The sequence below is a fragment of the Salarias fasciatus genome, unplaced genomic scaffold (genome assembly GCF_902148845.1).
Source record: "Salarias fasciatus unplaced genomic scaffold, fSalaFa1.1, whole genome shotgun sequence".
Classification (NCBI taxonomy): Eukaryota; Metazoa; Chordata; class Actinopteri; order Blenniiformes; family Blenniidae; genus Salarias; species Salarias fasciatus.
Genome location: NW_021941389.1, coordinates 470,661 through 485,678, shown reverse-complemented (window position 1 = coordinate 485,678; position 15,018 = coordinate 470,661). Strand labels below are relative to the sequence as shown.

At 44.4% G+C, this 15,018-nt stretch overlaps 1 protein-coding gene across 1 annotated transcript in view; it reads right to left on the bottom strand.

Annotated features, from left to right (window-relative positions):
* The window catches only part of cubn (cubilin (intrinsic factor-cobalamin receptor)), a 149,550-nt gene that overhangs the window by 35,128 nt on the left and 99,404 nt on the right, over positions 1-15,018 (bottom strand). Inside the window, 8 exon segments of the mRNA XM_030087572.1 lie at positions 944-1,115; positions 3,477-3,661; positions 5,447-5,587; positions 5,732-5,941; positions 7,294-7,472; positions 7,615-7,789; positions 10,104-10,269; positions 11,695-11,885. Of these exon segments, the coding sequence (XP_029943432.1) occupies positions 944-1,115; positions 3,477-3,661; positions 5,447-5,587; positions 5,732-5,941; positions 7,294-7,472; positions 7,615-7,789; positions 10,104-10,269; positions 11,695-11,885 (1,419 nt within the window).

The window sequence follows — 15,018 nt, the reverse complement described above, 5'->3', positions numbered from 1 at the left end:
ATCATGATCCATGCTGGTGGTAATGACACCCCATGACAAAGACTGGAGGTCAAGAAAATTAATGTCATCAGTGTGAGAGTTTGCAAATATCTGAGATACTAAATGAAAATCAAAACTGATCGGTGTAGACAAATATGATACATCAAAATGTTAAAGGGGCTGTATCTTGCTTTTATAGCTAGTCCAAACCCTAGAAATGGCATTAACATGGTAATAGTTTATTTTTGGCGCTAAGGAAAAGTCATTTTGTGTGAAATAAAAGATTTTCTGGGGCTAATTCTGAAACCCGGAAGAGAAAACGCTCTGGTTCACTGAAATCCCGCCTCTCCCCCTGTGGACTTTGACTGACAGCTTCAACCAATCAGCGCTTCAAAACAAATACGCTAGCTAGCTTTAGGTCTTTAGCTCTAGCTTCTCTACACGCAAAGACACGCGAAAACGTCTTTTCCTGTTAGAAACTCACCAAGCGCAGACCCTTCAGACCCTCCAGACCCTTCAGACCCTTCAGACCCTCCAGACCCTCCAGACCCTCCAGACCCTCCAGACCCTTCAGACCCTCCAGACCCCTTCAGACTCTTGCTCCTGCTTGACTGTTGCTTTCAGACGATGGTTAAAGTTTATCTGCGTAATTGGAGTTACAAAAAGTAGCAACGCTGATTGCCGAGGGCCTGCGGGGGGGGGGGGCTCAGGGGAGCCATCTTCACAGTGTGACGTGAACGTGGGAAACAGAGTTTTCACAGGTGCGGGAGGGGCTGCCTTTCTGAGCAGCACAAAAATGAGGAAAGCTCAAACACACAGGCACGAAGGAAAAAAAAAACGCTTTGGGTGTTTTTGGTGAGAACATAACTATATAACAAGGTTAAAACATAGAAAAAGTGAATTTTGCATGATACAGCCCCTTTAAATACGAGTTGAGGGTGGTTTTGTGCAGAGATAAGCTTACCTGCAGGTTCATCAGAGGAGTAAAAGGCCAGGAAACCACCGCTGCTCACATCATCATCTGTGTGAAACACGACAGCCATGGTGTTTCCCGAAGAGCGCAGCTCAGTCCCTGCTGGTACTGTACCACACAGTCTGCGTACGAGAGGAGCGTCCACCCCAAGCCCATTTAGAACCTTCAAGATATGGAAATGTATTAGTTACGCAGAACAATACACAAAAAAATCAATAATCTACCAAGGTGTCTTTTATAGATGATTTCCTTTTGAATGTTTCCACATTTGTAGGTATTTGCTGGTCTCAAAGTGTCTGACAGTCTGTCTGTAAGAACCGAGGTAGTCCAGGTAACCGTGTGTGACGAACACTGGCTGCAGATGCTCCAGCAGTGAGCGGATTTGCCAGGAACATGAATAATTTCAGGGGTAAGTGTGTCTGCATCCACAGGACATGAGAACGACTTAAAACAATGCAGTTCACGTGCCACGCGTTTGGGGGGCGCTGTATCGTTGTAACTCTGTAACTCTGCCAGAAATACACCGGAGAAGAAGACAGAGCTCCACACTCTGCTGCACTGTTAACAAACACAACACAAGAAGATGACGCCGTATTAAACTGGGAAGCATCAGGAGCTTCGGCGGGACTCTGGGCTGTAGTTTGACCGCATTTTGGCCGTTTTCCTGTCCGGTCCACTCTGTTCGGTGTGTGCTTACAGTCTGAAAGGCGTCTGCATTGTGGCCGCCAGACAGCTTTTCACCCATACCAGAAATCTCGTCATGATTTAATCTCATGAGATCTCGTGGCACGAGCCCGTCACTCCCGGAGTAACCAGTCTAATGTCACTCCCTGAAGGTTTCCTGTGCGGGAATTTTGTCTTAATTGTCCTCTGGTCTCTGCATTCTTGTCTCTATCTGCTTTCCTCTTCCCACAACTATTCCTCTCATTTCTCCCATGCTGAACATCTCCAATGGAGCCAACTGTGTTTCTCTTCCAGGTTAGGTTCCAGGAGGTTCATGAACTGTGTATTTCAGTGAGCAGGCAGACAGGGCAGGGCACTGTATTATGAAGCTGCATATTCTGAATGTTTTTTCAGTTGGTTTCAGTAGGCTGTAGTCAGTCTGCAGTCTGTGACAAATATCATTCTATCAATATGGATTCTTTTGATCAATACACACACTGCACAAGTTTTGGCCTATCACCTTTTGTTATGATATAAATGGCCATTGAAGCTTAACTATGCTGAAAAAAGAAAATAGTTTGGAACTAATTAATTGAACTGTTTCGTGTGGTAACATCTAGATGAACTGAGTTTGATGAACGCTTCAGTCAAACAGACTTATTTCATTAATTTCAAATCAACATTTGCATTAATCTAACTTAGAATTACAGCAAGCCAACTCAATAATCTACATATCGTGAAAGTGAAAATGTGTTCTTTTCTCACTTATACTTGGATTCGTTAAAATGCATCAAATGCAGCAACCTTAAAATTACATTTTAGTTTGTTTCATGACTGAAATTACACTGTAAGACATTTCAGATGGGTGAAGTTGGTTAGTTCATTCTAATTTTGATAACTTATATGGGTTAATGTTTATACATTGTTTCTACTAAAAATAATGAATCAATGTAGAACTGTAGAATTTTCTGACTTGTTGAACTACTTATGTGGTTAAGAGTCATCAGAGTGAATCCCAGCTGCTTTTGGTTGAGGTCCAGCCTGAACGGGTGGAGGGCCAGTCTCACAACATGAAATCTGACTAAACATTTGACTTATTGTCTTTTGGTGACACGCCACAGTCAAAATGATTAGTCACTTTTGGTTCAAAAGGGATTTAAAAAAGGTGCAAATAAAACTGGGAAAATTAGCTAACACCCCAAGAATTGGGGGAAGAATGGGAGAACAGCTTAAAAACCTGACATGTCAAGAATATTGAAAAGGAGAAAATTAATATGGTTGGAAAAAAATCATGCTTAAAAAGAGGTGAAATGGCTAAAAGTGCAAAAATTGTGAAATGTGTCAACAAAAAAGCTTTAAAAGAGGAGAAAACTGCTAAAAACTGCTAAATTCTAACTGAGCTAAAGCCTTACAAACACGAGCATCAACTCGACAAAACAATGAAGTACTGCAAGTTTAACAACAATGAACTCACAGCTGAGCTCAAAATGAAAATCTTATCAGAGGCTGTTGTGTTAAAGAGAGTTGAGTCGACTAAAGAGCTGCGATGTTTCACAGAGTATCAGTAGTTCTGTGTCTTTGCTAATGTGTCTGAACAGAAAAACGGCAGCCTGCAGGTGGGTCGAAGGAGAAATCTGATGGAGGTTCACTCAGATGAGAAGAGTAGGTGACGTGTGTGCTGAGGAACAACATGGAATTCAAGTTGATACGTTTTCCAAATGTAAGCTGCCTTCACAGAAATCTGAATAAAACTCCAACTACTGCTGAAATACACACTTTTAGAGCGTACATACCATAAACACATTGCAGAGATCCTTAAATTTAAACTGAAAGCAAAGTGATGAGACAGGAAGCAACTCACATCCACATAATCAAACACGCAGTTGGTACCAGAGTCCTCCAGCCTCAGGTCTTGAATGGTGAGTGTAACTCTGCGCCCTGATGGAACCACCAGCTCCCAGCGACACACACGGCTGTGTGGGTATAAGTTGGGATAGTTGGGCGAAGAGATAGTTCCTGAAGGAGCATTCAGTTGGCCTCCACACACTGCAGGAACATTTGAGCAGAACATGAAATGCTATTGATATTATTCATTTCTCATTAGTCTCACTATAGATAGCTAGGTCATCTGCTAGATCCTGCCTTGATCTGTTCTCCATCTCTCTCCACCACAACCAGATTAAGGTCTCAGTCCTTGATATACTCCCAGCTGTCACACTGCCAGCTCAGTTCCCTGCTGTCCCACTTGGTACAAATCCTCTTTCACATACTTCCTCATATCATATCCGATCACACTTCCTCTCTGCACTCTATCAGAAGCTCAAAGACAGTGCAGCTCACTCTGACCTTCGCTGAACGTCTCCATCAACATCCTCAAAGCTAAAATCTTATAGATCTCATCCTATGCTTGACTGGTATGAAACCAACTGCAACCCACCGACCTTCAGCTCTCCTTTGATTCTGGTCTCCACTACTCTTCACCAATACTTTTTTTTTAATTAATTTATTTTGAACACAAACAACATTTCAACGTAGAACTAGACTATAAACTGAAGCCATAAACATATTAAACATAAAACAACTAAAGAAAACCAAACAACAATAACCTGAGAATCAAAATGATCTTTTCTTTTTTTTTGTTCAAAAATGCAGTGGAAGGAAGTGGAAACTTGTCTAGTCCCTACTTCTTGCTGTGACTGGCCAGCTTTATTCCTCTGCACTTTCTACAGCTATGAACATCTCCTCTCTGCCTTGAGATGGGAATCCACACTCCTCTGCCATTACATTGCATTAAAACCATACAGTCAAGTATATTGTCTACAGCAGTTTTCCTCTTCTCGCACTTTACTATCGTTCCAGACATTAACATCTTTTCACTCCCCCTCTTCTTGTTCAGCTGTTGCTCATTATTTTTCCTTTCACCTTCTCAACATATCCTTACGAGTCAGTATTTAAAGAAAAACGGAGAAGGCCCGTCATCACGCTGGCCAGTGTAACTCACTTCCCTCTTCCAGTGTCCATCTGTCATACCACTCATGAAACCTTCCCATAATTCTGATCCGTATCTGATAGTCTCCTGCAGAAACTGAAAGTTTCTAAAGTCAACAAAGCACACTTCCTTTAGCACTGCTGTCATTCAGGCTTAGATTCAAACAAATCTACTGTGGTGTATAAAGTCCAGATTAAAAAACAATATACATAGAGTATATACACTAATATACACACACTATGATGAAAAAGTATTTGCTTGCCTGCTTTCACGAGTATATGAACTTGAGCGATATCCTTTTCTTAAAGCACAGGATTTGGTATGTCTGTCCAGAACATGAGGGCAGACACTGATGTGTGAGAACAGGGCCTGTGTTGATGTCTCTCTGTTCTGTTGGTTGAGGTCTGGATCTGTGCAGACCAGTCCAATTAGATAATCCAGGATTACATTTAAGTTTCTGTTAATTTGCGTTGACTTCTATTTTTAAAAAAATTTCAACTTCAGCCAGTGCTTCTGTCCTGTACTCCATCAGTGTTTTTCATACATGGCTCATTAAGGCCTTTCTAGACCCCGTCCTGCTAGTCAGTGGAAAAATGATGACACTTCACTTTAGAATGTGGTGCAAAAAACAATGTAGAGCACAGCTCTATAATACCTCAGGGCTATCACAAGACGCAAGGCACAGATCCAGATAACTGAGGTCTGAATAACCTAGGTAGAACTGTACTTCAGACTATATTGACCCTGATCTGATATCCACCGATCTGATCGGGACGCCCCTCCTTTTGGCAGTATTGTGTATATATGTACCATCCTTTCAAACTGTATTGTATATGCTGTACCTTCAACACTGGCTTCAAATAACAGCCTGAATCCGGCAGCATTCGTGCTGCCATCACTGACAAATCTGACGTAGGCAAAACTGTCGGATGTGTCCACAGGAGCGGGAAGGTCGCTGCCACAGTGTCGGCCCAGAGGACGCCCTGCACACAGGGCAGAACAGAAACATCTCTCAGATGTCACGGAAAGACAGAACTGTACTTTAAGATCACAAAGGTTTAATGTATTTTAGTGTGTGTTGTATTCTGGCAGTGAAAGCAAACCATTTGGTCATTTTGTTGGCTCACCTGAAGCATTGTATTCTCTCATGTCCACATAGTCAGCAGAACATTCTGGAGAATTCTGCAGGCTGAAGTTAGCATAGCTTATAGTCATGTAGTGTCCCGTGGGTGCCTCCAGGTACCATTCACACACCGAGCCATCAGGATAGTTGGATTGTGGAAAACCAGGGCTGTGAATGGCACCGCTCTGGCCCCTGTAGGTTCCGCCACATGATGCTGGAGGAGTCAGATACACAAAGGCAGGACAGGGTCATCAGTGATCTCTGACAATTCCCGGCTGATGTTTTACTCGTCTTGTTGAGTTTCTCAGACTTCAGTGAGGCGATCCCACTGAGCAGGATTAAAAAGACTGAGATCCTCCACTGCTCCAGCTCATCAGGGTCAGACTCTATTGATCTGAAATTGTACTGAATTACACAAATATGGGACGGATGAGGGTTCAAATGGGATGATAATTTACTGGCAGAAAAAAAAAATAAGATCAATAAATAAAATGAAGGATTTCAGACTCTGGCCCTTCCTTTTGACTGTCGGCTCCTCCTTTCATTGGGAAGCAGAATTCACCAAGCGTTGGATTTTTCACCCACTAATAGGGAATGTGAGCTGGTTCAGACCCTAGACAGGTTAGCTTTACCCTACTGATGATGTGTTGTTCCAATAGTAATCCTGCTCTACTGTTAGATGTCAGTGCTGCATCATCAGTAGGGTACCAGTAGTCTGAATTCTGATGAATTCTGCTTCACAATGAGCCGAAATCACAAGAGCCACTGCATGAAAAGCCAGATTTTCGGCCCTGTATACTGCCAGGAACGTGCCTCGATTCCGGCAGTATACGGGCGTTTCCAGGTTGTACACTCCACGTGTGCCTGTGCCGTATAACGTCAGAAACAGACCCAACTTGTGTGGAGGAGAGGGAGGGGAGAGGGAAAGATGAAGTTTTTCTCAATCTGCACTGTGGAAGGACTTTTCAGATATTGTTTTTACACTAAATGTAGACATATCAATATCATTGTAAGAGTTTCCAGGCTTCATCTCCATCCAGACAGGCCTGTTTATAGGAAGCCAGTAGAGGTTTGGAGCCTAAAGGGAACAGACACTCCATATCCCTCCTCATTTCATGCTCTTGAGTGCAATGTAGGAATGTGTGGTAAACAGAGAGCTGTGTGCAGTTAAGTCACATAAAAGAAAAGGTGACTGTAGTCACACTGCTCTGGACAATATTTGAGATTTAGGGTATTGACACTGTTGAAAGTGTCTGTGTTACACTTTGATTTGATAAAACCCTGATCAAAATAAAGAAGTATCTTGGCAGCCACAAGCCTGAGAAATAGGGAAATTACTATGGTATGACTGTACTAAACAAATAAATCTGAAAAGTTTACTTTTGAAGAACTTTTCAATCTGGGAACAGCAAGTCTTGACTTTCAGTCAAATTCTGTATCTTCAGTATGAATGACAGCGAACATGTTAAGAGTAAAGAAAATCAGTGAGCCCATTTTACGAGTGAAAAATACAGGACTAACACCTGAAGAGCACGTTAAGAACTGGATGGATCTTCTCTTACTCACCAATGGAGAACTTTGCTCTGAATCCTTTGTGCGTGACACTGCTGTCAGTACGAAACCTCAGCAGCATTGACGGACCTGTGGAGTGCTGGGTCGAAGGTCGAGTGTTTCCACAGAGACGAGAAATCAACTCAGAGTTGATGGTCGGACCATCCCGCACCTCCAAGTAGTCATTCATACAGCTGAGAAAGACAAAGTTTCAGAAGTTTGTTCATGCAATGATGGACCAACTCTGCCAGTGTGATGAACTATGAACGATATGGAGCATGAAATCTGTAAATGAAAGCACAGAGCAAACCCAGTGCAAAGAGAAAGCAGCTGCACCTTGCTGTGGGCTCGATGTAGAAGTCATCTTCAAAGTCGATTTGTACAGCTTCTCCGTTCGGTGCAAGAATCACCCAGATGCAGTCTGTGTTTTGAGGGTAGCTCTCAGGATAGTCTGGGGAAGTGATGTGTCCTGGAGGGTCGCCATCGCTGAGCTCCACCAGGCCTCCACATGCTGTCAAAACAAGGCACACACAGCAGTGACCATGACAAGAGCTTCTGAGCTGCAACATTCTACAATGAACCTGCTGAGAGGGGAAAGGTTATGATCAAGATATTTTCATCAGGAACATTCTGTGTTGTCACATAACCACAGTCGACAATACATGTCAAACTCAATACCTACAACACACTAGGGATGCACCAATACCATCTCTTCAGAGGACGAGAATTAGCCTTTAGCGACTTGTCGATACTGAGAACTGCTGCAAGTCATTAATAAATACCACGAAGCCCAATTCATGCTCCATATGCAAATGATATTCAAAGGCTCTGCATTACTGTGAGCCACCTCTGCACAGCCTCTGTGAGAGTATCACCTCCACGATAGGGCAGAACCAGCCAGCAGGACCTCTGGGTCTGAGGAGGGCGGTCCGCTCAGTGGAGAGCCCCATCAGAACCAGCCAGCAGGACCTCTGGGTCTGAGGAGGGCGGTCCGCTCAGTGGAGAGCCCCATCAGAACCAGCCAGCAGGACCTCTGGGTCTGAGGAGGGCGGTCCGCTCAGTGGAGAGCCCCATCAGAACCATCCAGCAGGACCTCTGGGTCTGAGGAGGGCGGTCCGCTCAGTGGAGAGCCCCATCAGAACCAGCCAGCAGGACCTCTGGGTCTGAGGAGGGCGGTCCGCTCAGTGGAGAGCCCCATCAGAACCAGCCAGCAGGACCTCTGGGTCTGAGGAGGGCGGTCCGCTCAGTGGAGAGCCCCATCAGAACCATCCAGCAGGACCTCTGGGTCTGAGGAGGGCGGTCCGCTCAGTGGAGAGCCCCATCAGAACCATCCAGCAGGACCTCTGGGTCTGAGGAGGGCGGTCCGCTCAGTGGAGAGCCCCATCAGAACCAGCCAGCAGGACCTCTGGGTCTGAGGAGGGCGGTCCGCTCAGTGGAGAGCCCCATCAGAACCAGCCAGCTCAACCTGCAGGATATTTTTGCAAACCATGCAGGTTAAAAACCAGGAAGAACGGCCACACACTGCTGTGTCTGCTGCTGTCAGTGTAGCTACAGCTGCCTGAAAACCAACAGAGAGATGACGAGGAGGAGTTTCTGCTCTCAAGCTGTCTGCCTGCACAACCTGCAACAGCAGACTTAAGAGACAAATTGTCTAAAGGTCTAATTTTGCCTTGCACATAACATTTTTTGCACCATTTGACAATATATTATTTGTTTCAGTGAATCTGCTCAATACGAGTATCGTATCAATGCGTATATCTATGTATATGTGGCAGAGAGAGTTATTTCAGCCATTTCAACCTTCTGTGTCTCAGGATTGAGTTTTTGCCTCGACTGGCTGCACTTCCCACAAGCTGATATCATTCATCCAAACACACCGATTTTGTCCTGCACAGCACCTTACTATACCCTCACATTTCTGTGTGTGAAGCCTGCTCCTCTGCCCTGGAGCTGGTGTGTGCAGCAGTGGTGTGGTCTGGCATAGTTTGGGGTAGCTGTTCAAACCATTGCAGTTCATCTGTCCTCTGGGGGGCGCTCTGTACCAGCCTGGCAGCAGTGTGTTGTGTGGCTGGTGTGATGTTCTCTTCCACTTCTTGCCTCACATCAGAGGAGCTGGCCTGCCCATGGCTGGAGTGTGTGGCACAGCCTGTGGTCACTACTCGAGTGTGTGTGTGTGTGTGTGTGTGTGTGTGTGTGTGTGTGTGTGTGTGTGTGTTAAGTTGTATCTTCGAATGTATTAATCTACTTGAATTCTGCTTTTCAGAGCTTTAATTCCTTGAGTATTACCCATTTTAATTTATCACTCTAGCACATAATCAATGCTGTAATCTCTTATAGAACAGAAAAAGACTTGGAATATTTGGATCGAAGCACAAATCCCAGCATGCTCCTCTGGAAATGACCCTGTAACTGAAACACTTGAGGCAAAGCCACGTTTACTAAACCACTGAGTGCTGAAAACTTTAATAGTTTGGTTAAGTATGTGGAAATGTGTGAGTTAAAGTATGAAAACATCAAATGAAAATCTGAAAACATCTTTAAAACAATGGTATTGGTATTTAATAAGTACTCATGTTGATACTCAGAATCGGTAAGTAACTACAAGGTTTGTACTCGTACTTGTGCCTTTAACAAGTGGTACTGGTGCATCACTATGGAAAATATTAAATTTCTTCAATCAATTAATTTCCCTGTGAAGGTTCAGGAGCTCCAAATATCTCTCTTCCTGTGGTTTCTCTCAAACAGGCTTTAAAATACTATTTTATTCAGACTGAAGGAAACATGTACTGCAACAGGAAAGCTGGAAGAGAGGAGTCTGCTTGTACCCTGACTGCTGGCCTCAAAGACGAGCTTGAAGCCGCTGGCCTCATCGGAGTTATCAGAAACAAAGCGAATAAAGAGCTGATTATCGGTGGTGAGTAGTTGAGGCTGCTGACTGGAACCGCAGATCCGTCTCAGGAGTGGAGATGAAACATCCGGACCGTTCCTGAGCTGTGGAGGTGGAAGAAAAACAAACCATTAAACCACAGTACCACTTTCACTTACAGTAAAAATGCAGGAATGTAATCCTACAGTAAAGCAGCTGAATGAACTCTCAAAATTCTTACCACGAGTATTCTGAAGTCAGCAGACCAACACACACTCAAAGTGTGTGTATCACTACCAGAGTTACCACAGACTGTGATTCATTAAAACTTCGAACTCCTTCTCTCCCGTGATATTAAATGTGTTCCACTTCAGTTCTGCAATGTGTCCATTCTTACTCTGCGACTGGTGATTGTGTGCCAGGCATCAGATTTCACGGTGAAACACTGACCACATGCTCTCATGCACCAACTGGAGGAGACGGTCCATGACCAAGGGACCGAACACATCAGTGTTCAAGAACTGTTGGTTGATTGGTCGTCTCTCAATTGGAATGTTGTAGGTTTGATTCCCTATCCATCCACTCATTTCACTTTCTTCCTTCTCTCCACTGCCCCCCCCCCCCCCCCCCCCCCCCCCCCTCCCCTCCTGTCTTTTTGTCCTCTTGTCAGGTCCAGCAATAGGACATAGGACGTTCAAACTAAATAAAGTAAGACATCATAATAGCAAGAGCAGTCTAATAACCTGCAATGGGCCCCTTGGAAGAGTAAATGTGTTTGGTACATTACAGCAGCCACAGCCACACACACACACACACACACACACACACACACACACACACACACACACACACACACACGCAGTCTTGTATTTCTATCCTTGTGGGGACCGTCCATTGACTCCCATTCATGTCTAGCCCCTAACCCTGACCCTTACCCTAACCCTAACCCACACCACAACAAAGCCTAACCCTAAAGAAATGTTTTTGACCTTTTACTTTTTTCAGTAACAACAACATGGTCAAGAAAACACTGTTTCTCCTACTTAGGACCGGAAAAAGGTCCCCACAAGGCACGTCGTTCCACGTTTTGCTATCCTTGTGGGGACATTTGGCCCCGACAAGGATAGAAATACAAGAACACACACACACACACACACACACACACACACACACACACACACACACACACACACCCCCACACACACACCCACACACACCCACACACACCCACACACACACACCCACACACACACACACCCACACCCACACACACTCTCTCTCTCTACCATTTTCCCTGTTTCCATGACGATGGACCCCGAGCGTTTCTAGAAAGTTTTGTTTTCTCCGTTTTTAGATGACAGTCGTAGTGTTTTTTTGTTTTTTTGTTTTTTTAAAGATTCTATACATAAAAAGTTGTGTTTTCACTTGAAATCACTGCTGGGCCCTCAACATTTTCTTCTTTGTGGAGGTTGTGGATACTGTCTTTTCTGTGACTCCGCTCCAGGGTTCAGACGTGGCGGTGCCGGCGGTGAGAGCAGAAATGTGATTACCTCCAGGAAGTCTCCGGAGCTGCACTGCTCTCCGCTGCCTTGAATCTGGAACGGACTCTGGAAGCTGACAGAAACCTTCAAACCAGGAGTCACTGCCACATGCCAGCTACAGTCCAGGCCAGGGGGGTAGTTCTGTGGGTAGTGAGGACTGCTCAGGACCCCTCTGTCTACATGGAGGACCCCTCCACAACCTGATGACACACAGCAGTCAGCACTGTTTTATGGACTGAGAAATAGAAAGAATGTTTGATACCGATCAGATCAACAATCCCTGTTTAGACAGCAGTGAGCTGATGATGTTTTCAGTTAAAACAGAGCTTCATGGATCATCAGAAGAAAAGTGCAATCTTCTTTAGCTGTATGGAGTGTTTCTATCAAGATATGAGACCTTCAGTGTTTATGGATCACAGACTGGACTACCTCCTTTCCTTTATGAGCTCAGATGAGTTCATCAGACATCAACAAAAGAAGTGCGTTAAAATTCCAGAGGTTCAATTGGGAATATGACAAAATGAAAAAACTCTGAAGCACAATGCCACAATTTACCATAAACATGTCCAATTGGGTTTCTGTCTCAAAATCTGTCAGAGGCAAATGTAGCTGAAAACAAAACAACGCAAATACTTTCCTCACTTTTTCATGATTATTGTGGCTCGGTTTACAGTCCGGTCGGCACCACTCCAAGTCGGCCCCGGCCAACTCGGCACCGCCCCGGGATACAGTCAACTCGGCATCAAGCCAAGTCGGCATCTCGCCAAGTCGGCCTCGCGGGCGGGGGGGCTCTCGAGTAGAGTTGCCAACCGTTCCTTGAAAAACGGAATCGTTCCGTATTTGGATGTAAAAATGTGCGTTCCGTATTGAGCTGAAAAGGAACGCACTTTGTTCCGTATTTTTGTGAGAGTCAAAACGTGAGCAATGGAACATGCGCTTTTTTTTTGAAAACTTACGGTAAATTGTTCACCGGCTCTCTGACGTTCTGTGACCAATGAGCTGACAGAGATGGCTTGACAACGATCACTCTTATCTCATTGGTCAAAAAAAGGCCGTTCCTCGGAGGCTACGGCAGTTCATTGGCCAGTAGTCAGTCTCGTCACAGAGCGCATGGGAGGAAGGAAATCAAAACATTACAGCAGCGCGCAGCGTGGCTTCCAGAGACATGTAAGTTTGTGCCGTTTCCATATCGGATATATCATGTTTAGTTCATTGATGTGTGTCTGCTGCTGCAGACTGTGGAGTGTTTTCAGTTTAGAAACGAAACCTTGTTGGTTTTTTTGTTCAGAAGGTTTTTCAGTTTTGATTTTGCACTTTTTTAGTTGAAAATAAAAAAAAGGACTTGTTAAAATCCAGAAGAGACAGCAGCTGTTTGTTATTTTGCACATTTAGCAACAAATATAGAATAGAATAGGAATAGAAGACTTTATTAATCTCACAGTGGAGAAATTTACAGGTGTATAGGCTCATAGAACCCACAGCGGGGTGCAAAAGTAATGCACGGTGTAATAATTAACAAGTTATAGTGCAAATCATACTAGGATGGACAATAGAAGCTAAAGACAATGAAGATTTAACTGTATGTACAACCTGAATCTTAAAAATATAACAGGATATATATATATATTATATACAATATATACAATACAATATGCAATATATGATGCAGTATGATATAATACGTACAATATGTTTTAGCAGAGTGAATGGATGATAAAGTGTCACTGAATTTCTGAAAGGGCGGGTGCAGGATATTATAATGTCCAGGATTAGGTTATATTCTGCACAGTAGAACTGTACAATCTGACAGCGGTGGGGATGAGAGGCCTGTGGTAGCTCCTTCCTGCTCTGAGGGTCTCAGTCGCCTCTGACGGAGCTGCTGAGCTGCTCTGCCATCCGGTGCAGCGGCTGAGAGCTGCTGTCCATGATGATGATGATACTTGAATGATAACTGTCTCACTGTAGGCCTCAAATACAAACAGATCAAGCTGATCATGAGTTATTGCAGTCTTGCCACTGTAGGTGTAATGCAGTACCCTAATGTGTTTTTATAGTCTGTAATAGGTATAACTGTGGCAAAATGCTGTTATATGTGCGTTTTTCACCCCCAAAAAACCTTGTTTTTTTCAGCTGCCCGCGAGAGGCGTTCCTTATTTCAATCTCTGGGAGTTGGCAACCCTACTCTCGAGTGGCCGAGTTGGTCGGTGCCGACTTGACTGTAAGCTGCTTACCAACTCGGCCAAAAGCGTCTTTCTTTTGTTTTTAATCACGATGGTGGATAATGTACCTGGAGCTTCATGTTTGACGTCTGAACCGAGTAGCTTAGCTACGAGCGCGCAGCGCTTAGCGGCTGTCTGGTCATGTGACCGGTCCCAAGGCATTCTGGGAATCGTAGTGCAGCCATGCCGGCTGCGCCGCGACGATTTGCAGTTTTTTTCATGCCGGCAGCGCCGCTTCTCCTCACGTAGCAGGCAGGGGACTGGAGGACAAACTGTGTGGTGATGGTGACTGACAGGTTAGAGGTGGAGAATGGACCTGGAGCTTCATGGTTGACGTCTTGTTTAACCGAGTAGCTTAGCTACGAGCGCACAGCGCGAGCGGCTGTCTGGTCATGTGACCAGATCATGTGACCGGCATGTGATCCGCGAACGCCGCCTGATCAAACCAGTCGCCTGCATTATAACGTTATTGTAATGTTCTCCAGCCCTGAAGTTTGGTCAGCCAGTACAGTTAGATTTACAATTAGATCTAAAACATGTAGGGTGACCGCTCCTGAGGACTGGAGTTTGACACGTGATTTAAATGTATACATGACGACCGTCATTTCAGTGAAATGAAATGTATATAATATTTTACCGGAGGGCTACGTTTATGAGCTTATGAACGCCAAGAAACCACATGAACAGCTTAACATGTACTACTGGTAATCGTTTGATATTACAGTCCCAGTTGCTATTACTGTTGACGCACACTAGATGGCGGGCAAACAACATTTACAACAAAATACACGCTTTTGCAAATGACAATGTTTGTTAAAGAAAAGAATAATGACTGATAAACTAACAATGTTGATCAGAAATGAACAAATCAGCATAAGCATAAAGCAATACAGGTATTATTTTGTGGTTGGGATGAAATACAACAAGTATGATCGAGTTCGCCATGCAGCTTCGGTCTTCCTAGGTTTCCACTGATTGGGTAAAAATAAATCTAATTGTACTGGCTGACCAAACTTCAGGGCTGGAGAACATTACAATAAAATTATAATGCAGGCGACTGGTTTGATCAGGCGGCGTTCGCGGATCACATGCTGGTCACATGATCTGGTCACAT